The 22,491-nt window shown below is 36.1% G+C and overlaps 1 protein-coding gene across 5 annotated transcripts in view; it reads left to right on the plus strand.

The window, feature by feature from the left end:
- The window catches only part of IL13RA2 (interleukin 13 receptor subunit alpha 2), a 107,161-nt gene extending 84,887 nt beyond the window's left edge, over positions 1-22,274 (plus strand). For all 5 annotated transcript variants that reach the window (XM_081808376.1, XM_081808374.1, XM_031039560.2 and 2 more), the window contains 8 exons: positions 427-578; positions 1,985-2,138; positions 2,667-2,787; positions 5,615-5,799; positions 7,393-7,538; positions 8,926-9,070; positions 21,247-21,362; positions 22,128-22,274. In XM_081808376.1, coding sequence (XP_081664502.1) covers positions 427-578; positions 1,985-2,138; positions 2,667-2,787; positions 5,615-5,799; positions 7,393-7,538; positions 8,926-9,070; positions 21,247-21,362; positions 22,128-22,178 — 1,070 coding nt within the window. In that variant the 3' untranslated portion in view covers positions 22,179-22,274. The remainder of the gene's footprint in view (positions 1-426; positions 579-1,984; positions 2,139-2,666; positions 2,788-5,614; positions 5,800-7,392; positions 7,539-8,925; positions 9,071-21,246; positions 21,363-22,127) is intronic.
- The last annotated feature ends 217 nt before the right edge of the window (positions 22,275-22,491 follow it).

The following is a 22,491-nucleotide window of genomic DNA, read 5'->3' on the forward strand; positions in this document are numbered from 1 at the left end:
TCACAATATACTTGTGTAATAGCCCCAACTACTCAATTCCAGAATATTTATATCCCCTCCCCCAAAGAAATCAAATATTTATACAGCAGTCATGTGTTATTCTTCCTTTCCTCCAGCCTCTGGCAACCACTAATTGACTTTTGTCTCTATGGATTTGCCTATTCTGAATATTTCATATAAATTGGTCTTATGTGATCTTTTGTGATTAGCTTCTTTCAAATTAGCTTAATGTTTTCAGGGCTCTTGCATGTTGTAGCATGGATCAGTACTTCATTCTTTCTTATGGCTGAATAATATTCCATTGTATAGAGGTACTACAGTTTATCCATTCACCACCTGATGGACATATGGAAGTAATCTAGGTTTAGCAAGTTTTGTCATAAGATATAGGAAAAAAGTAAAAATATTTTATTGATTTTATTTCAGTTAATCCTCCTCAGGATTTTGAGATAGTGGACCCTGGATATTTAGGTTATCTCTCTTTGCAATGGCAACCTCCACTGTTTCTGGATAATTTTAAGGAATGCACAATAGAATATGAATTAAAATACCGAAACATTGATAGCAAGCACTGGAAGGTAAGTAAAGCATGCACTTGAAATATCGGTGTGATTATTAGGACCTTTCTTGTAATTTTCGATGTCAGTGTCCACTCTGATTCCTGTATCTCAATAGCTATTTTTTTTTTTAAAGATTTATTTGATAGAACACAAGTAGGCAGAGCGGCTGCAGAGGGAGAGGGAGAAGCAGGCTTCCTGCTGAGCAGAGAGCCCATACAGGGCTCCATTCCAGGACCCTGAGATCATGACCTGAGCCAAAGGCAGATGCTTAACCGACTGAGCCACCCAGGCGCCCCCGCAATAGCTATTATTAAGAAATAACAAGCTGCCATGCCTGCTGCTATCTCCTGTGTATCCTGCCACATCTATTTTTACCCCACCCAGTATTAAGACTACCATTAGAAGTACAGGAAAAAAAAATTGATCCATGGAATATGGACTTGAAGAATACTTACACATTTTACTGTATTTTACAGTTACTTACATACCTGTATAAAAGGGTCTTATATATGCTATTGGACCATAAGCTTTTTCTTTGTAGGAATTAAGCCTTATTTTTCTTTGTACTTATCCCACAGAACACAGCATAGTTCTTTGCATATATTATAGTAAGTGTTCAATGAAAGTTTATTGACTTATTAATGACATAGTCAAGCGTGTTCTTTCAAAGATTTCTGTTGTATGAGGCATACTGTTAACCTTCCTCATTCAGTTTAGATAGTTTCAAGAGACAATTCAAATACAACATTTATTGAGCAACATTTTGGGCTAGGCACTTGGCTAGATATTGGGAATTCAAGGATAAATGACATGATTGTAGTCCTCTCGGAGCTCACAATTTGTCTGGCTTTCTCCAGTTACCTCCAAGATTTTACTGTATATGATTCCTGAAGAGTTCAAGTGATATTTGAAATGTGATTAGATCATTTGTCATGTAATATGCATATGGTATCTGAAAATTATCTCTTGATTTCAAGTTCATTATAGCTCAAGTTCTTGCCATAGAGACTCTTCTCTTTTCCAAAGTTTTTTGGGGTTATTTTTGGTTTTCTTTTGTTTTGTTTTGTTGTTGTTGTTGTCATCGTTGTTTCTTTGTTTTTAAGTAGGCTGTATACCCACCATGGGGCTCGAACTCACAACCCCAAGATCAAGAGTCGCATGCTCTACCGACTAGGCCAGCCAGGCACCCCTGGGGTTATTTTGAATAAGAAGTTCAGATTCAGATGATCTCATCAGATGATATAGTATGCAGAAATGAGCCTGCCAGGAATATTAGACTGGAAGTCTAGGACACTGTATCAGATAATCATTAGGAATTTCTTAGATATTGGGAACACTCCAGGGACTTCTTAGCCCTAATAATGTGGCTCATGATGCTGTCACTGTTTATAAGTTTGGCTTTGTCTCATCTCCTTATCAAACAGACCATTATTACCAAGAATCTACATTACAAAGATGGGTTTGATCTTAACAAAGCTATTGAAGCAAAGATACACGCGCTTCTGCCAGCGCAATGCACCAATGGATCAGAAGTTCGAAGTTCATGGTCAGAAACTACTTATTGGACATCACCACAAGGTTAAAATAAAATTCTCTTTTCATATTTAATGCTGTCAAAACAATCCATATAGGGCATAAAGCCCTTAACCTGTGTTTAGCAGATTGTATGTATAAGTGAAAGTGTGGCAACAAATAGAATTCTTCTTAGGAGTGGGTGACTGGCCTTTTTGAATCCTTTAAATCAGCAAACAAATTTGGCAAAACCTGCATCTTATTAGGTTAATATAGTCCCCAGTTTTGAGGCCATATTAGTAAATATGTATGTGAATATTTGCTCAACTGCTCAGAGCGTCCTAGAATTATTAATTTAGTACCTTTGCATATGCTTACACTAGTACCATTAAATGAGCCCTCAAAGTTTTTTGATTTTTACATGCCCCATTACAGTAAAGTGATTTCTAACAATTTCCTTTTGGAATATTCCTGATTATATTGATTGCTAAATGAAATGGAGAGATCAAAAGAAATGAATTAAAATTGCATAGTGATTTCCCAAATGATTCATCACCATGCCTTTCAAGCATTCACAGTTCATTCATTCCTTAGGAAATCTGGAAACTAAAATTCAGGATATGGACTGTGTATATTACAACTGGCAATATTTACTCTGCTCTTGGAAATCTGGCATGGGTGTCCATTTTGATACCAATTACCAATTGTTTTACTGGTAAGTATTTTTATAATAAGAATTCCACATTAAGAAAATATCTATAAAAATTATAGTATGAGTAACAGTATTTTTACTAAATTAAATTTATTATTTTTCAGAGATGTATTTATGATGAAGGTTGCTTACAATTATTTGGGGTTTTTCGATGGAAGTAAGTAGGTTTAGGCTGTAGCTACTGGAAGTCACTCTATGGGTGATATAAGGAATACAACACTGTTCCTGTACTGGATTAAATTTTGTATCCTTTAGATATATAGGATTATACCCTAAAAAGTTTTGGCATATTCTATAATCTCTCCTTTTAAAAAAAACAGGTACCTATTAACACTGGATCCTTTTCCTGACTTCCCTATCTTTTTTAACGATCACTGAGGCTTTTAAACTTAGAGCCATCTGAATCTTCTATCTCCTTCATTCCTTCATTGTTTCATGATAACATTGATCACTGCATTCTGACACTCCTTTCCAAGGTTGCACATCTGTTCTTTACTTCTCATCTCTACTATAAGAACACTACTGGAGGCTGACCTCATTCCACACCTGGATGACTGCCATAGTTTCCCAAATGATGGTCTCCTTCTAGTCTCTTCCCTTCCTGTTCATTCTGCACACTGTAGCCAGATTTATCTTCCTATATTGCTATTTTCATATATCAAAAACTTCCAGTGGCTATTCATTGCCTCCAGGATAAAAATCGAGTCTGACATTCAAATTTCTGCCTCACTGTATCACTGCTTTTCCAATATTACCTTCTACTGTCACCAGTGAGAGTTCCACTCCATTTAGACCCATCCCTACATTTTTTTTCTCACCCATGTTATGATCTTTTATGTCTTTGTGTGAATTACTATCTGGAATGCCTTTGGCCTTCTCACTAACTCTTACCCATCTTTCAAGGCCCATTTGGTATTCAGTTTCATTAACTCTTTACTGATCACATCTGCTTCTGTTCAGTTTTTCTCTGAACTATTGCTTATTTTGGCTCTGAATTCCTAGTCTGGATGGCATTTAAATTTTTGTCATATATGTGTGCTTTGTCTGCTCCCTTAAATTTTTAAGAGATTGGTGGGCATGAACTGTTTCTTACATTTCTCTTCACTATCTATGCTGTGCGATGCCTACATCGCACAGTAGATCATCACAAAATATTCCTTAAATGAATGAAACAAATGAGAGTATTGGTACATTGATAAATATGTAACAGAATTTATTCATTTATTAAATAACATAAAAAAGCAAGGAGGACAAAGTGTTACTCTTTGTGTTTCAAGCCCAAATTATCATGGCTTTTTTCTTTAGACAAATCATAAGATATAAGTGATAAGGCATAAGCTATTGAGAATACTGAGAACTGGGTTCTAATGGCTGCTCTGGCATCATTGAGTTTGGTGGTCATGAGCAAGCAGTTTTCCTTTCTGGGGTCTCAGTTCCTTCATCTGGAATTGGCTGGGTCAATGTCTACAGTCTAATTTATTTGTTCCTTAATTCAACAAATATTAAGCAATTATTAAATGCCAGGCACTGTTCTAGATAAAAAGGCCAAAGGTATGAATAAGACAAAGTCTCTGCCCTTTTATACATTGTAGTTCACATTTAACATATCTTTTTCCTCATCTTAGTAGTGAGGGATAAATACTGACATCTTAGAAACTGGAAAATAAGGGTGCCATGAGGCTTCACATTGGCACATAGTAAATCTGGGGTAAAGTCAAGCCTAGAACTCAAGTCTCCCAAACATAATCAGGTAAACTAACCAAGAGACTATAACTTTGCAAACTCTGCCCAAAATAAATACTTTGCTACTTGAAAAGGGAAATTAAACTTATTATAGAATGCTTGTATTTTCTTCCCTGTCTCTAGCTGCTGGCAGCTATTGTGTTAAAAAATAAAGTATATTTTCACTATCATAAAGTTCTTTTATTACCCCCCTCATGCAAATAAATAACAACTTGGGGTAAAAAACAAACAACAACAGAAACAAACTAAATACTTGGCATGAAGTGAATTCAAGAAAGTCTGGCTATTTGTATCAGCACCTGATCAGCTGCTAGATTGGCCTAATTTCAAAAGGGATTTTGGCTGCTTTTACAGATGTCACATTTTGCATTGCAAAGTATAATTTAGGAAAACAAACCAGGCATTTGTGCTTTGAAAATCAGTAGGGAAATCCACCCTAATTCCCACTAGCTTTATTACTGGAAAGAGGTTAACTTTCAATGATATGGCAACATTTCTTGTCTAGGAGAATGGGAAGTTAGATATTTACTTGCCAGACAGCTCTTTTTCTTTTTGACCCCTCTGTTGGCTTTTCTGAGGCTTATCTCTTGATGTGTATTATATCTTCAGAGGACTTTCATTCATTTTATTAGACATAACAATATTTTGTAAGTCTGCTTATTAGATGTGCTTTCTTCTAAGTTCTCCAGTACAATATAAAAAAGGCAGTATCACCCAGCATTATCTATATAAACCCCAGGTTTTCTTAATAGAAATCTTACTCTTTGATTCACAAATCCTGTGGGCAAGTCAACATAACCTAAGTACATGAGTAAGAACCCTTGCCTTATCTTTGATATTTTGTAAAGACTCCCACCAGATTGTAATCTCCATGAAATTATGGACTATGTCTGCTTTCTTTACTATTGTATCCCTAGCACATAGCATAGGATGTTGAGCAACATCAATAAATACTGGTGCTCAATAAATATTGCATGTTATTAAATGACTTTTTTATTCACTTGGCATCTGAAGATAATTGAAAACTGAATACCATGATACTTTAAGATATTGGTAAGCACAATTCTTACAATACCTCTTTTTACAGGTATGAGGGCTTGGACCATGCAATACAGTGCACTGATTACATCAATGTTAATGGAAAAAATATGGGATGCAGGTTTCCCTATTTGGAGTCATCAGACTATAAAGATTTCTACATCTGTGTTAATGGATCATCAGAATCCCATCCTATCAGACCCAGCTATTTTATTTTTCAGCTTCAAAATATAGGTGAGTCAAACAACTTCGAGATGTTTCTAGTTTAGGCCATTTACAACCACATGGAAGAGAAGAGATGGAGACAAAGATATAGAGAAACTTACGGAAATACAAAGCCAGGAAAATGAGGGCCAAGAGAGCATATGAAGAAGCTCTTATTAAATATAAAATATAAAAGTACAGGAATAAGGAATTGAATGAAGAATAATTTTTTTTTAGATTTTTATTTAGAATTTACAATTTATTCCCCAGCTTCAAAGAGTTGGTCTGCTGTAAAGTATTTTTGTCTAGTGTTAATGATGGAGTAATTATAGAATCCCTTATTCCCACATCTCAATAGGCAAATGGTTGGATATTCTGAGTCTGAGTTCTTAGTTTTAAGAGTTACAATAATAACAGATTTTAGAGTCAGCCATACCTGGATCTGAATCTTAGATTGACCACTTTCTAGCTGTATGACTTTGGGCCAGATACTTTTTTTTTTTTTTAAAGATTTATCCATTTATTTGAGAGAGCGAGAATGAGAGAGAGAGAGAGTACACGAGAGGGGGGAGGGTTTTAGAGGGAGAAGCAGGCTCCTCGCCGAGCAGGGAGCCCGATGCGGGACTCGATCCCGGGACTCCAGGATCATGACCTGAGCCGAAGGCAGTCGCTTAACCAACTGAGCCACCCAGGCGCCCCTGGGCCAGATACTTTTAATGTCTGTTTCAATTTCCTTATCAGTAAAATGAGGATAATAGAGGACACTTCATAGGTTTATTGTGACATGAGTGAGTTTTTGTTTTTTTTTTTAAGATTTTGTTTATTAGAGAGAGAGCGAGCAAGAGAGCATGAGCAGGGTGGTGGGGGGAGGGAGGAAGGAGAAACAGACTCCCTTGCTGAACAAGGAGCCCAGTGAGGGGCTCGATCCCAGTACCCTGGGATCATGATCTGAGCTGAAGGCCGACACTTAACCAAATGAGCCATCTAGACACCCCCATGAGTGAGTTTATGATGTGACATCCCTGATTCAGTGCCTGACATATCATAAGGTATAAATGAGAGTTAGCTATTGATAAAAATAGTAGTAGTAATGGTTGTGGCAGTTGTTCCTAATGCTACCAAATGGAAAAATGACTGTAATGATTTGGCTCTTCTAACCTTTCTTTTGGGCTTAAATATTTGTCAATATGTGACTTATCAAAATTTAGTTTCCAAAATAACCAAGTTTCTCAATAAACCAATCTTGATTGGCAAGCAACTTTGATTTTAATTCACATTATAGAGATTAGTCTTAACCCATCCGATTGATTTGTTCTAGAGGCTTCTCTTACTAGGTGTCCCTAGCTTTTGATAAGAGCTACTGCTAAGGGTGCCTGGGTGGCTCAGTCGTTAAGCATCTGCCTTCGGCTCAGGTCATGATCCCAGGGTCCTGGAATTGGGCCCGCATTGGGCTCCCTGCTCAGCAGGAAGCCTGCTTCTCCCTTTCCCACTCGCCCTGCTTGTGTTCCCTCTCTTGCTGTCTCTCTGTCAAATAAATAAATAAAATCTTTAAAAAAAAAAAAAAAAGAGCTACTGCTAAACTTAATGACCTCCATGTTGAAATGGCTTCCTTTTGCTTTTCAGTTAAACCTTCGCCACCAGACTACCTTAGTCTTACTGTGAAGAATTCAGAGGAAATTAACCTGAAATGGAGCATGCCTAAAGGACCCATTCCAGCAAAGTGTTTCATTTATGAAATTGAATTCACAGAAGATGATACTACCTGGGTGGTATGAACATTGCATTTATTTGGGAAAATCATAAACATAGCCTTTTATTTTTTTTTAACATAGCCTTTTGAATAAAATAAGCAAACATGAGAATCAGAATCAGTTGCTATCCATATGAGGAATAGAGTATGACATGTATCTTCGTATAATTTCTAGAAAACAATATAATGTAGGGGACAAAAGAAAGATGCTTGCTTGTGGTCTGAAAGCATAACCAGTCATACCAATTTTAAAGCTACATTAGGAATTTAGAGATAATGTAGTCATTTGTTTCTAATATTGTGCCAATGAATTAAAGTTGCCAAAGTACAAGTATGTGATGGGTTATGATGAGGCGTCAGGTGAAAAGAAAAGAAAGGAAAACAACACAAATGTAAAAACCACTTCTTGAGGAACAAGCATCAGGTCAGAATTAGACTGACAGGGCTACCTGAATTTCTTGTAGTGCAGAAGAGGGGCTGACGGAGGAAGTAGACAATGATTGCAAGACTCATTACCCCCCAGCAACAACAATGTGATGATGCCTTTAGCCCTACATTATTATATGTTAATTTTATTCATTGGTTTCCAACTTAGAAAGTGGTGGAGACACGTAGGTGAACCATTAGTTCTAATCTATTAATTTCATATACCGATGAGAAAACTGGGAGTTGAATTGATTTACATGTTGCAAGGAAGTGAAATGATTTACAAATTACTCAGCTATTCCCGGTCCATTACATTATGCTGGTTCCCAAGAAAAGTTACAACAAAAGAGAAGCTGTTATTTTAGATGAGAGATACTGTTCAGTTCTTTGAAATGCAAAACTGAAGCAATTTATCAGTGATTTTTTTTTCCCTTTGAGATCATCCAGCCTTGTGTATTCTCATATCTGAAGAAGTTTCATACTAAGCCCTGAGCACTGCTACACAGCTTTTATATGAGTTAACCAAAATAAGGAGAAAAAAAAAGACTTTATGTGTATGAACTCTGTAGTTTCCATAGAAATAACATTCACATGATGGCTCCTTTTGCTAACTCAGTATATGTAGCATTTTCCAGTTTATGTAATCTGAGAAATTTGACACTAATCCAAATACTGGGTATCATAAACACGAAAGCTATCTAGGCATTTTGCTCTGTCACACATGCCTTTGCTACAGGTGATCCATTATCAATATAGAAAAATTTTATAATATAGGTAAGGAAGGGAAGGAAAAAATGAAAAAAAAAAAAACCCCACCATACAGAGAGATAATCATTGTTAAGATTTGGTATATAGCTTTCTAGTCATTTGATATTTATATTTTATGTAACAAAATCCACTACAAAAGTGACAAATCAAATGGGATCTATCTAGCTGCAATTAGATCAAATAATAGCATTTATTTTTTACTTGGCTTTCAGACTACCACAGTTGAAAATGAGATACAAATCACAAGAACATCAAATGAAAGCCAAAAATTATGCTTTTTGGTAAGAAGTAAAGTGAATATGTATTGCTCAGATGATGGAATCTGGAGTGAGTGGAGTGATGAACAGTGCTGGAAAGGTATGAGATAAGAGCAGTAACTAAATAGCTATTTGCTAGCAGATTTATTTTCTTTCAGTGAATTTTGTAATTATGGAAATCAAAACGCTCTTGCATATAGTCTATAAAGAAGATAAATTAGCAAGCACCTTAAACATAAACTTATGGAAAATCTAATATTCAGTTTTAACTAGGAGTAAACTAGTTTCAGTAAGAGTCTTGTTATAGTTCTGTCATCAACATTCTTGTTTTTCTGGCTGTTGGTAAAGAGAATATGCTAGTTCTTTTCTTAGGAAGCCCTATTTTAATCAATATTTTTCTAGGCTCTCAATTTGCAAGAGAACAGAAATCTTAAAGCAAGGATAGGTCAGCTTACACTTGTTTTTGAGTGTCTAGTATTGTACCTAATGAGTATTTTTTCTAATTAATATATCATCATTAGTAAAAGCAATTTGATTTACTTCCAATTCTGATTTAAAGGGACTTATGATAAAAAAGACATTTAAATTAAATAACAATATAAACTAAAAAACCTCGAGAGTGAGGCAAAATATTATTGTGCTTTACAGTACACTAGTTTTATCAACAGAAATTACTAATAATTGTTCAAAAGTGAAGGAAATTAACTCAGCATTACTTTTTCAGGTATATAGATATGTAAATACATATATAGATGTAGATACAGACAGATACTGGCATCTATCAATCATTCATCTCTTTTCCTATTGTTCCATTATAATAGAATCCCTGTTTGACTTATCTCACAATTTTTTTTTTTTAAGATTTTATTTATTTATTTGACAGAGACACAGCGAGAGAGGGAACACAAGCAGGGGGGTGGGAGAGGGAGAAGCAGGCTTCCCGCTGAGTAGGGAGCCTGATGCGGGGCTCGATCCCAGGACCCTGGGATCATGACCTGAGCCGAAGGCAGACACTTAACGACTGCCCACCTAAGCACCCCTATTATCTCACTATTATATTGATATTGTTCTCTTTCATTCATCAAATATTTAAAAAGCACCTAATATGTGTCAGACTTTTTCAGGCATCAGAGATACAACAGTAAAAAAAAAATCCCTCTCCTCACAGAATTGATATTTTATTCTCATATTGAATAGAGGTAAGCAATAAACAAAGAAGCCAACTGTATCATATAATCCCTAAGGGCTATGAAGAAAACACAGGTAGAAAGGGAGAACTCAATTAACCAAGAGATGTATGGAATCAGAAAGAACACTTACTGGTTCTGTTATTCATTTGTGTCACTGCTATAAGAAATCTGGAGATTCTATGGAACTGACATTGAGAAAATCGTATCCTGAATTATATCTTATCATTAGTCAATGCATAGTTTAAAGTGGATATGGTGAGTTTTTAGCCACATTCTCAAAATAATACATCCTTTATATATATTACATACAATCTTAACTGTGATATTGATGTTTGAGATTTCTTTTGCCCTGATGGGTATCTTTTGGTAGAATCTTAATAACTTTGAGATTAGGAACAAAGAATTTCCTGAGATACATGTGGTCTTAACTCTTTAGATTTCTTTTTTTATTTTATTTTATTATGTTATGTTATGTTAATCACCATACATTACATCATTAGTTTTTGATGTAGTGTTCCATGATTCATTGTTTGCATATAACGCCCAGTGCTCCATTCAATATGTGCCCTCTTTAATACCCATCACCAGGCTAACCCATCCCCCATCCCCCTCCCCTCTAGAACCCTCAGTTTCTTTCTCAGAGTCCACAATCTGTCGTGGTTCATCTCCCCCTCCGATTTCCCCCCTTTCCTTTTTCCCTTCCTACATATCTTCTTCTTTTTTTGGGGGGGGGGAGATTTCTTATTGAATGTTTCAAGTAATAGAAGTATAGGACAATACTTTCTTTTGGAAATGAAAATACATCTTCTTTAGGATTGACTCTGTATGTAGGGAAAGCAACTGGAACCTCAAAGAAGCCTGCTTCCCACTGTTAATTTTGTGTGCCAAAAAGCTTAGATTATTAGTCATTTTTCTGGATTATATCTTGCAGATCTTAACTGAGCTGAACATATGAATTTGGTAATTTTTTAGTAAAAAATAAGACCATAAGGGAACAGGACAAAGAAAATGGTGGGGTTGAGGGTAGGTTTCAGTGTAGGTATGGGCCTAGGATTCAAGATGCTCTGTAGTACTTCAAAATAAGTAGAAGATACTGGTTTTGGAAGGATAAGTTTTGTACTTTTTCAGTTTGTCTAGTGATTGCTCATTTCTTGCTATGCAGAGGAACCATTAAAACATTATCCTAAAAAGAAAAGAAAAACAACCTCATCTCATTTAGTCTCTAAAATATGAGACAACTTTAAAAACATGACCTTTAAAGACTAGCTCCATTATTCACACAGGGACTTTTATGAAGACCAGTGTAGGGGAGGAAAAATTTTACTTCTACCCTCCTATGTTCTTTGGCTGGTCTAATAGTTAACTTGACATAAGACAGACTAACAGGAGAAAAACAAATTTAATTTTGTTTGTATAGGATCCCATAAAAATATGAGACTCAAGGGTAAGTAGAGCAGTCAGGGCTTATTATATACCATCATGAGCTAAGGAATGGGATAGGGACCTAGAGCTTCAAAGGGGAATAGGACTCACAGGACAATAAGAAGAGCAGATGGTTGGTAATTAGATGTTTGCCCTACCATGCAGATAGGTAATTCAGATAAAAGTTATCTTTGATAATAGTTCGCTCTCTGAGGCAAGCCCACTATCTAAATTCTTTAGATGGTTAAGAGAGAGGTAAGTGTTTTTCTAAAGACTGCTGGGTCTTGATTGTCTTCAGCTCAAAATAATCCACATGCCAAAGCGGCACATTTTGGTTCATGTATTCTGCTCCTCTACAGTCTTGCCTTTGAAACTTCAAGTTTCGCAGCCCAGAAACAGTTTAGTTAAACAGTTGTGTCTCATTTCAGGAGTTGGTGATGCAGGTGGGCTCCAAAAGTTAGGTCTATAATGCAAGCAATCAGGTTATTTAAGAAGAGGCACTTCTTTGGAAACAAAAAATGGTTAGTAATTGGGGCAGATTATGATTTCAGTTTCTGACTTCTGAAGGCAACCAGTCAAGAAGATTTCTAGATGTACTGCTTAAAGCATCTTTAGATGGACCAAGGGCAGGAAGTGGCAATCTGATAGATTTTCCTGGTTTGCAGTTTGAATGTCTCTAATGATCTTTCTTAGTAGCCCACACTGCAATAGGCATAAAGATTGTCTATACATGAGCTGTTGTGGTGATTTCTTTGAGGTTTATATCGAGTTGTTTAGCTTTAGCTTGCATGGCTTCAGGAAAAGGGATTTTTTCTTCTCATTGATTCCAAATCAGAAGGATGAGAGAACATTGGAAATGTCAGTTTGGAGGGTTGTAGCCATATATGGAAGGAAAGTAGAAGAGTTCAAGATATAGTCCATTTTATAGGTAGAAAACAAAACCTCAAAGATAATTAACAGTACTAGAATTTGATATCCACAAAGGTGTATTACTAAAACATAGGTTTTGGGGTGCCTGGGTGGCTCAGTGTCTTCAGCTTGGGTCGTGATTCCGGGGTCCTGGGATCGAGCCCCGCATTGGGCTCCCTGCTAGGTGAGCCTGCTTCTCCCTCTGCCTGCCGCTCCCCCTGCTGTGCTCTCTCTCTCTCAAATAAATAAATAAAATCTTTAAAAAAATTTAAAAAAGACATTAAAAAAATAAAATAAAACATAAGTTTCCTCCCTATAGTCAACTCCATTTTTATCGAGAACCACAGTAAGACAAATGTGTTTGCAAAGTCTAGTTTCAATACACTTGGCCTGATTATTTACATAAGTGCAACAAGAATAATGATTGATCATATAGGCTCCTCTAAATCTGCTTTGCTGGAACTTTTCATAAGGAATCTCAGATTGGATTTTTAAAAGCCTCTGGAGGCTATGAAGCCAAGCTGAATTTTCATCATTAGACTTTGCTTGCACTAACTATAGATTTGGATGAATTCCTCTCTTCTTGAGGTTCCTCAAATTTTCTGAGGTTCCCAAACCTGCCAGGAAGTGACCTTCCTTACTTACCTGGTAATGCTGCCAGGAACCCTGTAAATAAGGCACCAGGCTGATTTTTTTTTCCAAAGGGCTTTGATTGCCAGAAAGACCACTTTAGTTCCTTAAAACTGTCTGGTGATATCTGAGTCTATGTAGATCTCTCTCAAATATGACTTGTAGTCAAAGCTTTAGTAATATAACCAATGTTTTCAATTGTGTCCTGTTAACAAGGCAACAGCTTCTCATTCAACTTACACAAAGATTGCCATGAAATAAGAATACTCACTCCAAGTTCTGGAGGGATCAGGTAGGGAGAAAAGTTGTTTCATCTTTGTTCACAAAGATACACTTTACCAAGTTGCTCTAAGATGTAGGTAGCTCAAGAGAAAAAAGTTTCTTTAAATCTGGAAAAAGAAGCCATTAAAAAAACAGCAAAGTTTCAAACAAAAGGTTTTAAAAATTATAATTATCCTCATCAGTTCATTGAGTCCCATGTAATTCTTGTTTGGCTTTAATCCAGTTTTATCATTAGTTCTGGAAATTCTTACCTAGTTCAGTTTTATGATCTTAAAGTTATCCGAAACCTGTGCTTGTCAAAAGTGCTTTCCTTGAATCTCCTTGAAGATGAAGTACTTTTGAAGGAATACTTTTGCAAAAGTATATGAGTAAAACAGTAACTCTGTAAATGAAAAAAGTTTTTAAAATGCTTATTGGGTTAAAGATCTGATGAAAGTTCTTTACAATGGAATTGACAAGGAAATTTGGTTATTTATGTAACATATAACATTTTAAGATAATAACTGGAATTATGACTGACAATCATTATACCAAACATGCCACATTTCTAGGAATTTCACATAATTCTGGAACACTTATAATACTAACATATATCCACACAAATAAAATCTAGGAAGTTTAAGCCTCACTTATTTGACAATGCTTCCCATGTAATGTAACATAGCAAATAAGCCTAATTAGTTTAACATCTCACTTTTTATAAGAAGAGAGAACATATCTTTTGGGATGTTCCAGGGACTCTCTAGAAAATCCCCAAGTTCTGAGTCAGAAGGACTTCATTTAGAATTTGATTTTAAGAAGTTTGTCAAAAATATCAAAAGGTTTGGACACTTGATGAAATATGATCATGTATCATTATGAAACAATATTTAATTATTTATTTGACCAAAGTGACAATAAAAGATTTCAAAGGAAAGTATAGAAGTTTACATAGTTATTATCAAAACTTTGCTCTTTCAATATTGAGGAGATTCAGTTTTCTTAACTGTCAAAGACCAGACATGAAGCACAGGAAATTACTTTGATAAAACACAAAATCTTTACTTTCTAGGCAGACTACTTAAAAGTTAAAAACCTTTTACAATCTCTTATCAAGAGCAGGCCAATAGTCCAAGAAAATTTGTCCTTTTAACAGATAAAAGAAAATCAAGTTCCAGTTTTATGTAAGTGCATTACTTAATTTAAAGCTTAATTTTATAACCCCTGTAATAAATTAATTCTATTTTAGCTAACGAGCACACAAGGTATGATTCTCTCTCTCTCTCTCTCTTCCCAGTTTTCTATATTATTTGCCCTTTATTTTCTTCTTTCTCCTTCTGAAACAACCAGTTTCGCTTTAGGATAAAATTATTTTCTTTTCCCTCAACAAAAAAATGCATCTCCATTCCTCATAACTTCTCTTACCAAAAATACATATCCTACTTTCCTTGTATACAGAGATGTTTTCTTTATTATTTCTAGCAGCTTTAATTACATATATTAATTAAAATTCTTAATCCTTAGAAATCTTAATTTATAGTGAAACTAAGAAGCAATTGTGAACTGTATGTTATGCAAACATTCTTTAGATTGGAAAATTTATGAATACATTTCATAATTTCTAGAAACATGTTTCTTCACAATATAGTCTTTCAGTATAACACAAGGCATGCTTACCAACAGACCCAAATATCTTAGTTTCTTTGTAATAGTGTTTAAAAAACAAAATTCAGCTGTGTAAATTTGAAGATCTAATTGGCTTTATGTAAGATTTATAAATTAAGCAGCATCCCATTTAGCAAATAGGAAGGAGCTCTGAGGAGCTGTATGAAATGGAAGGCTTTTATGAGCAGAAGGGGGAAAATCATGGATTTTAGGAAAGGTCACCTTCCTTTATGGGATGAAAGGGGTCAGGAGCCTACCAGGCAGATTACCTCACTAGTACTGATCAGGTAATACCAGACACTCGATAAAGGTCATGTCCCTGGCAGAATGCTGAAACTGTAATTAAGTTAGATATTAAGTCTTAGTTTGCTGGTGTGGAGCTTAGCACAAGTGACTCCATTTTGAGCCTATTGTCTTTTTGTTCTAGCAATAGGAAGAAAAAAGTAGATAAACCTATGTTCAGTAATCAATGTTTTAGTATTTTATCTTATTTAAAAATGATTTTTTCTTTTCTTTATTTATTTATTTTAAATATTTTATTTATTTATTTGACAGAGAGAGACACAGCGAGAGAGGGAACACAAGCAGGGGGAGTGGGAGAGGGAGAAGCAGGCCTTCCGCTGAGCAGAGAGCCTGATGTGGGGCTCGATCCCAGGACTCTGGGATCATGACCTGAGCCGAAGGCAGACGCTTAACGACTGAGCCACCCAGGCGCCCCTCTTTTTTTTTTTTTAAAGATTTTATTTATTTGGGAGAGAGTGAGAGAAGGAGAGAGCATGAGCAGGGGGAGGGGCAGAGGGAGAAACAGACTCCCCACTGAGTGGGGAGCCAGATGTGGGGCTAGATGCAGGGCTAGATGCAGGGCTCAATCCTGGGACTCTGGATCATGACCTGAGCTGAAGGCAGACACTTAACAACTGAGCCACCCAGACACTCCCAAAATGATCTTTATTTATGATATATATTATGGATATTTAGAGTTATCCCTCATTTAACTTAATTAACTTAGCAAAACTTTAAGGTTTTAGGTTACCAAAAAGATTTGGGGAAACTAAAAATTTCACCTAAAAACTCTTATTTCATAAACATATATCTAATTCACTTGTTTTCAACAGTTATGTTTAGATTACTCACAAAAACTTGATGAGACATTAAACAAAGTCAGCCATCATCTCAATCTATTTTTTCATGCTGATAAATTTTGTAAGAGATAAAACATGATCTCTTTTGACCTTTAATAGCCTTGGTAGAATAAAAGAATTATGTTTAATCCTGGTAACTCTAAAGACATGCCTGTTTTAATGAAACCAATAAACTTAAAGTAGTTTTAATACCCAATATTTTCCCAGATCATGTAAACCTGAAATTCATTTGGGTTAGTTTCTATTATATTTCTGAGAATTCAGTTTATATAAATGCTTAATTTTCTTTAAGTCGCTTAAATAGAATTCTTTTACGAATTAATTTTGGCAGTACTATCCATAGGAAGAAAAATACCTTACAGTACATATATATAAACACACACAAACAGGGGTGCCTGGGTGGCTCAGTTGGTTAAGCATCTGACTTCTGCTCAGGTCATGATCTCAGGGCCCTGGGATAGAGCTCCAGTAGGGCTCCAAGCTCAGCAGGGAGTCTGCTTGTCCCTTTCCCTCTGCCCTTCCCCCTGCATGTGTGCCTGTGCCCCAAATAAATAAATAAAATCTTAAAAAAATAAACACCTATAAATATACAGACAAACAGAGAACTTTTTTTTTTTTAAAGATTTTATTTATTTGACTGAGAGAGACGCAGCGAGAGAGGGAACACAAGCAGGGGGAGCGGGAGAGGGAGAAGCAGGCTTCCCATGGAGCAGGGAGCCCGATGCGGGGCTTGATCCCAGGACCCCGGGATCATGACCTGAGCCTAAGGCAGACGCTTAACGACTGAGCCACCCAGGCGCCCCTAAACAGAGAACTTATAGCTTCCATTTTAAAAATCACTGCCATTGAATCAAGTACAATAATACAAATTAGTATTTGTGAGAAGCATTCCTATAAGTTTCAAATGACCTTTTCCTTTTTGTGTTCTTCTGATAAGAATTACCTCCCTTAAGTTTGTACTTTAAAGAGATGACCTAGATAAAAGTTAGCATTTGCATCTCAAAGACACAGGGAAAGAATTCACGTTCCTCCAACAAGGACTTTGGTGTCCTAAGGCCAGAATTTTTACAATACTTACAAGCCTTTAGAAATAAAGAGGGGAGGTTTGGGGAGTGATAAAAAGTAATAAGTGAACTTTAAACTACTTCTACAGCTACATTTCTAGTTCTGTAAAGATTTGTAAGATAAAGACAGTTACTCTCAATTTCTCCAAGAATTGGATTGTAGCCTAAATGATATCATAGATTGATCCACCCATTCAAGTACCTTACCTTCAATTTGCTTTTTTATAGCAGGGATCTTTAGAATGTTTTAGTAAATCCTTTTACAAAGGCTTGGGAAGGTTTTTCTTTCTGGGTGCATAATTTCATCTTAGTTTAGGGAAGGAGGCCTAAAATAATTTCTTTCAGGCTCCATATATCAGCTTTCAATTTCTGACCAACTTCTGACCATAGAACTACTAAAAAATCCTTTAGAGTATCTTGTCAGTTTTCAGCTAGGACAAACAGTTATTTCTGGCAGTACTTAACAACCCCACTTGGGTGTAAGAAGGGCCCCATAGAGGATGCAAAGGATATTATCTTCCCAAGATCCAGAGTCACTCCCAAAGATAGCCAAAGGGAAGAATCAACCACCTGCATGTCCCAGGCAGGCAGGAATCCAAGCCTGGTTTGTAGGGCACAAAATGAGAAAAGCAAGAAGGCATATAGCTATCTCTGGGAGAGAAAGGATCAATAACTAATGGGTCTGGATTTGGAAAGGAAGGGACAATATGAAATTTTATTTTCTGCTCTTGATTGAGCACTATGGACAGTGATTTGTGAGAGCTGACTCTGGTAAGAATTCTCACCCTTTGCTGGCTTCTACCAGTTTTCCCAAGATGCCCTTTGCAGGCTCCAGAATTTGGCAAGGTTTTTAATTAATTTTAGTTTTAGTTTCCCTTGGCTGTTTAAGGGAATAATGTAGCAGTTTACCAGAAAATCCCTCAGGGTCTCATCAACTCTGGGAGAGGCCCATACGGGAATCTTCCTTCAAGGATAGATATGAGGGCATTTGAGTTGATGTTGAAGAATTTGCATAGGGCCTTTGTAAAGTCTGTATAAAACTTTAAGCAAAGGCCTTCTTTCTGAGTGTACAATTTAAACTTGGACCAGTTCACCTTTGTTGCGGGGTTGGAGGGAAGCATCTCCTGTTGCTTCTATCAGCCCCTGAACATTGGCCGTCAGCTGATCGTTTGTAGGAGGGCCTAGGAGAAATTCTGGTCATCTGTTTCCTCTGGGGGGGTGGGCAGTTTTCTCAGGGAGCCATATGATTTGTCTCTTAACTGCACTATACTTATGGGTGGGAAGGACACCCCTTAGCATCTAGTAAGGTCCTTGTGAGTGGGGGGTTGAATGGCCACGAATCTTTCCAACTCCTCTCTAAATTGGTATGATCTTCTGAAAGTGAAGATAAAGGGGCTTTATAATTTAAAAGATTGGCTGCTGTCCATGAGACATGAATTCTTTGCAGAGGGGGTCCAGGATATACCTGAAAAGGACATTGTATGGGAAGACCTGAAGCTGGTAGAGCCTGATTAAAGAGCCCTGGAAAGTAGGAATTATAAGGGATAGCAAACTGAGCCCCACCACCCTTCTTGGGTGCTTCTACTAAAATCACTTCCTAGCTTTCAGCATTTACACAAGTAACCCATATACCCTGGACCTAGAGATCAGGCAAGAGTGTTCTCTGTAAATGTTAGAGGAAAAGGGAAGCTGAACTAAGCAAATGGAGCCAGATTTTGAAAAGGAGAATTTACATTGGATGTAGACTTTAATTTTTTTTCTAATTTTTGTTCCTTCATTTTGTTAAGGGAGTCCCTAAGGCTAGCCATTATATTCCTTTGTGTCCCAGTTTTAATTTAGTTTTTCCACAGGTGTCAATAGGATGAATGCTCTCTAAAAATTTCAATGTAGAAGTCCAATTCAAAAATCCATTGTCTGGCCATTGATAAGTAGGATCTATTAATCTCAATAGTGACTCAAACCAATAAGCCTCTCTATGGACACAAAAGGAATCCCAAAGGAGAGTGCAAAAGATGCAGCCCCACAAGATCCAGCATAAGAAAACAAAGACATTTATTATCACAATGAGACAACGAAGGTTGAGATGACAAAGGCCCCTTATGGACTGGGATCCCTTAAGACAAAATTCCCCTGACAGCTGGCAGAGTCAGATGAAGAAACCTCACTCTAGACCTAGTTTAGCCCAAGTTCTGGTTTTTAAGTTGGACCCAGGCCTAACTCCAGTCAGCTCAGATCCACAGCCTGTTCAGCTGTCTGCCAAATGCACACTGGTACATGTACCCTTTGGTTGGCAGAATATTCTCACTGGTCATAAAGCCAAGCTCTCAAGTTGTAGAAAGTGACAAAGGGAAACAGAGGAAAATGATCAATAGAAAACAAAAGTACTAATACCAAATCTTTATCAGACGTACTATACCCAAAGAACTTGTTCCATAGATATTTTCTCCTGCTAATCTAAATTCAGAAAAGAAAAGGACTCTCACCACTCTTGCTTTCATGAGACTCTGTAGGCAGAGATCCAGGAGACTGACATAGTGAGAATTCTTGCCATCCAGTTAAAATTTATCTTGCTGAATATGCTAACTGTTGTGGAGGAAAAATGTTCCTTCTAGCCTTCTAGGTTCTTTGGCTGCTGTAATAATTAAAATGACATAAGACAGATTAACAATAAAAAAATTAATTTCATAGGTACAGGGGCCCCATGGAAATATGAGACCCAAGGGCAAGTAGGGCAGTTGAGGCTTATATGCCATCATGAGCTAAGGAATGGGATTGGGGCCTGGGACTTCAAAGGGGGAGAAGGGTAATTCACAGGACAATAAGGAGAGATGTTTGATACAATAGACCCCCCTCTTATCCACAGGGGATATAGTCCAAGACCCGCAGTGGATGCCTAAAACCATGGAAAGTACTGAACCCTATATAAACTGTTTTTTCCTATATAATCTATGGTAAAGTTTAATTTATAAGTAGGCACAGTAAGAGATTAACAGCAATAACTAATAAAATAACTAATAAAATAGAACAGTTATATTGTTATATGTTATACTGTGATAAAAGCTATATGAACGTGGTCTTATATGAACGTGGTCTTTCAAAATACCTTATACTCACTCTTCTCCTCCTTGTGATGATGTGAGATGATAAAATGCCTAAATGATGAGATGAAGTGAGATGAATAATGTAGGCATTATGACATAGCATTAGGCTATTATTGATCTTCTGATGATACATCAGAAGGAGGATCATCTGCTTCTGGACTGCAGTTGATCGCGCATAATTGAAACCATAGAAGGCAAAACCGTGAATAAGGATGTGGGGGAGGGGGAGACTACTGTAATTAGATGTTTGCCCTGCCATACAGATAGGTCATTCAAATAAAAGTTGTTTCTGGCAATAACTCTCTCTCAGACCAGGCCTCCTAATCTATAAATTCTTTTATGTAGTTAAGGGAGAGGTAAATGTTTTTCTTGAGTCTGCTGAGTCTTGATTGCCTTCAGCTCAAAATAATCCCCATGCCAACATGGCATATTTTCCTGTCATGTATTCTGCACCCTGTCACCAGCTCTTGCTCACTATAGCATAAGGTGATATAATATAAACCTTTGACTTAGTAAGAGTTAAGAGATACACAAGACCTGTTTCTCTAATCACTTAGCTATATTTTATCATTTTGTTATGAAATTTCACAAGGTAAAATTTTAAATAAAATCATATCAGAAAATAAGAATTGAGCTTTGGGGAGTGTTTTTCTAAATGAAATGAAGAGATGTTACATTTAGTAAAGTAATTGTTCTATATACAAAGTGCACAAATGAAAGGAATGCTATCCTCAAACATAGCTGTGGTATCTATGCACTAGCAAATATGGCAGAAGTTGCCAAGTTTAACTCAGTTCTTCATCAGTTACTGGTTTATTTATAAACTAATTTAGTTTCAAAAATAATTGCAAACATCTAATCCTTCCCCCTTTTGTGTGATTTTTAATCCTAGGTGACATATGGAAGGAGACCTTAGTATTTTTCTTGATACCATTTGCTTTTGTCTCATTATTTGTTTTGGTAATAACTTGTCTGCTTTTGTATAAGCAAAGGGCTTTACTGAAAATGGTAAGTTGTATAACATAATGTTTAATCTGAGATAGTAGCTAACAAATAAATGTTCTGCATTTAGAACTGATGGACCTATGTTTTATAATTTTTCCTGTAAACTGTGGGTGTACAATTGATGTTGTATGGATTATGATGATGTCTTCAGAAAATACAATAATTTAAAAAATTAACCCTATAAAGCTAAATTTGGAGGTGGATTTACTTTTGTTGAAATATAGGAATAATGCTTTAGAATATGAAACACTATTTACCTCTAGATTAGGGAACAATATAAGGAAAGAGTTACAGGAGAAAAGCAGGATTGGGAGGAAGGAAAGACTGACTTAAACTGGATGCAGACTGAAATATATTACTAGTGTGTCACAAGCAAAAATCACAAAAATTGAAAAAGATAGTGTCTGCCCTCCAAGAGCTTATACTCTATTTGGGGGAGATAGAATCCATAAAAAATATAACCTGTACCGTGAGCTGTTTTTAGATGATTCCTATTTGAGCTGTACAGATGTTATAGAATTTCAGAAGATGAAGGTCACTACAGATTGGTGAGCTTTAAGAAGAAATTGTGACTTGGAGAAAGATATCTTAATGCCAAGTCTTTTAAAGATAAAGGGAAATTTGAATGTGTATGAAATGTTTCACTTTATTTCTCTGCTGAATGCTTTTTTAAGATCTATTTCTCTGAGTTACTAAATCTGAGTTGAAATAGTTTGTGTTATTATTGACTATTTGTTAATAATGGAGCTCTTTTTTTTTTAATTTCAGATCTTTCATACAAAAAAAGACGTCTTTTCTCATCAAGAGACATTCTGTTGACTCATTAACTTTCAGTCTTATGGCCAAATGTTAAATATGAGTCTTATTAAACTGAAGCTTTTCTCCAAATGTTGAATAAATCTTATTTTAAAAGCATTGTTGTATTTAAATAGGCTTTAGAATACTCAAACCCTCAACTAGTAGTACATTTTCTGGATTCTATTAATAGGTTTTTTCCTCATTAATACATGGTCAGAGTGCTACACATAGAGAAGTCAAGGGTTGGGTCAAATTCTATTCACTGATGTGTTAATAAAACAATGTGATTTTATAACTTGCACTAAGCCAGAAATATTGTTGAATTCTGGAAGAT

The sequence above is a fragment of the Leptonychotes weddellii genome, chromosome X (genome assembly GCF_054177405.1).
Source record: "Leptonychotes weddellii isolate Sample4059 chromosome X, ASM5417740v2, whole genome shotgun sequence".
In the NCBI taxonomy this organism is placed as follows: Eukaryota; Metazoa; Chordata; class Mammalia; order Carnivora; family Phocidae; genus Leptonychotes; species Leptonychotes weddellii.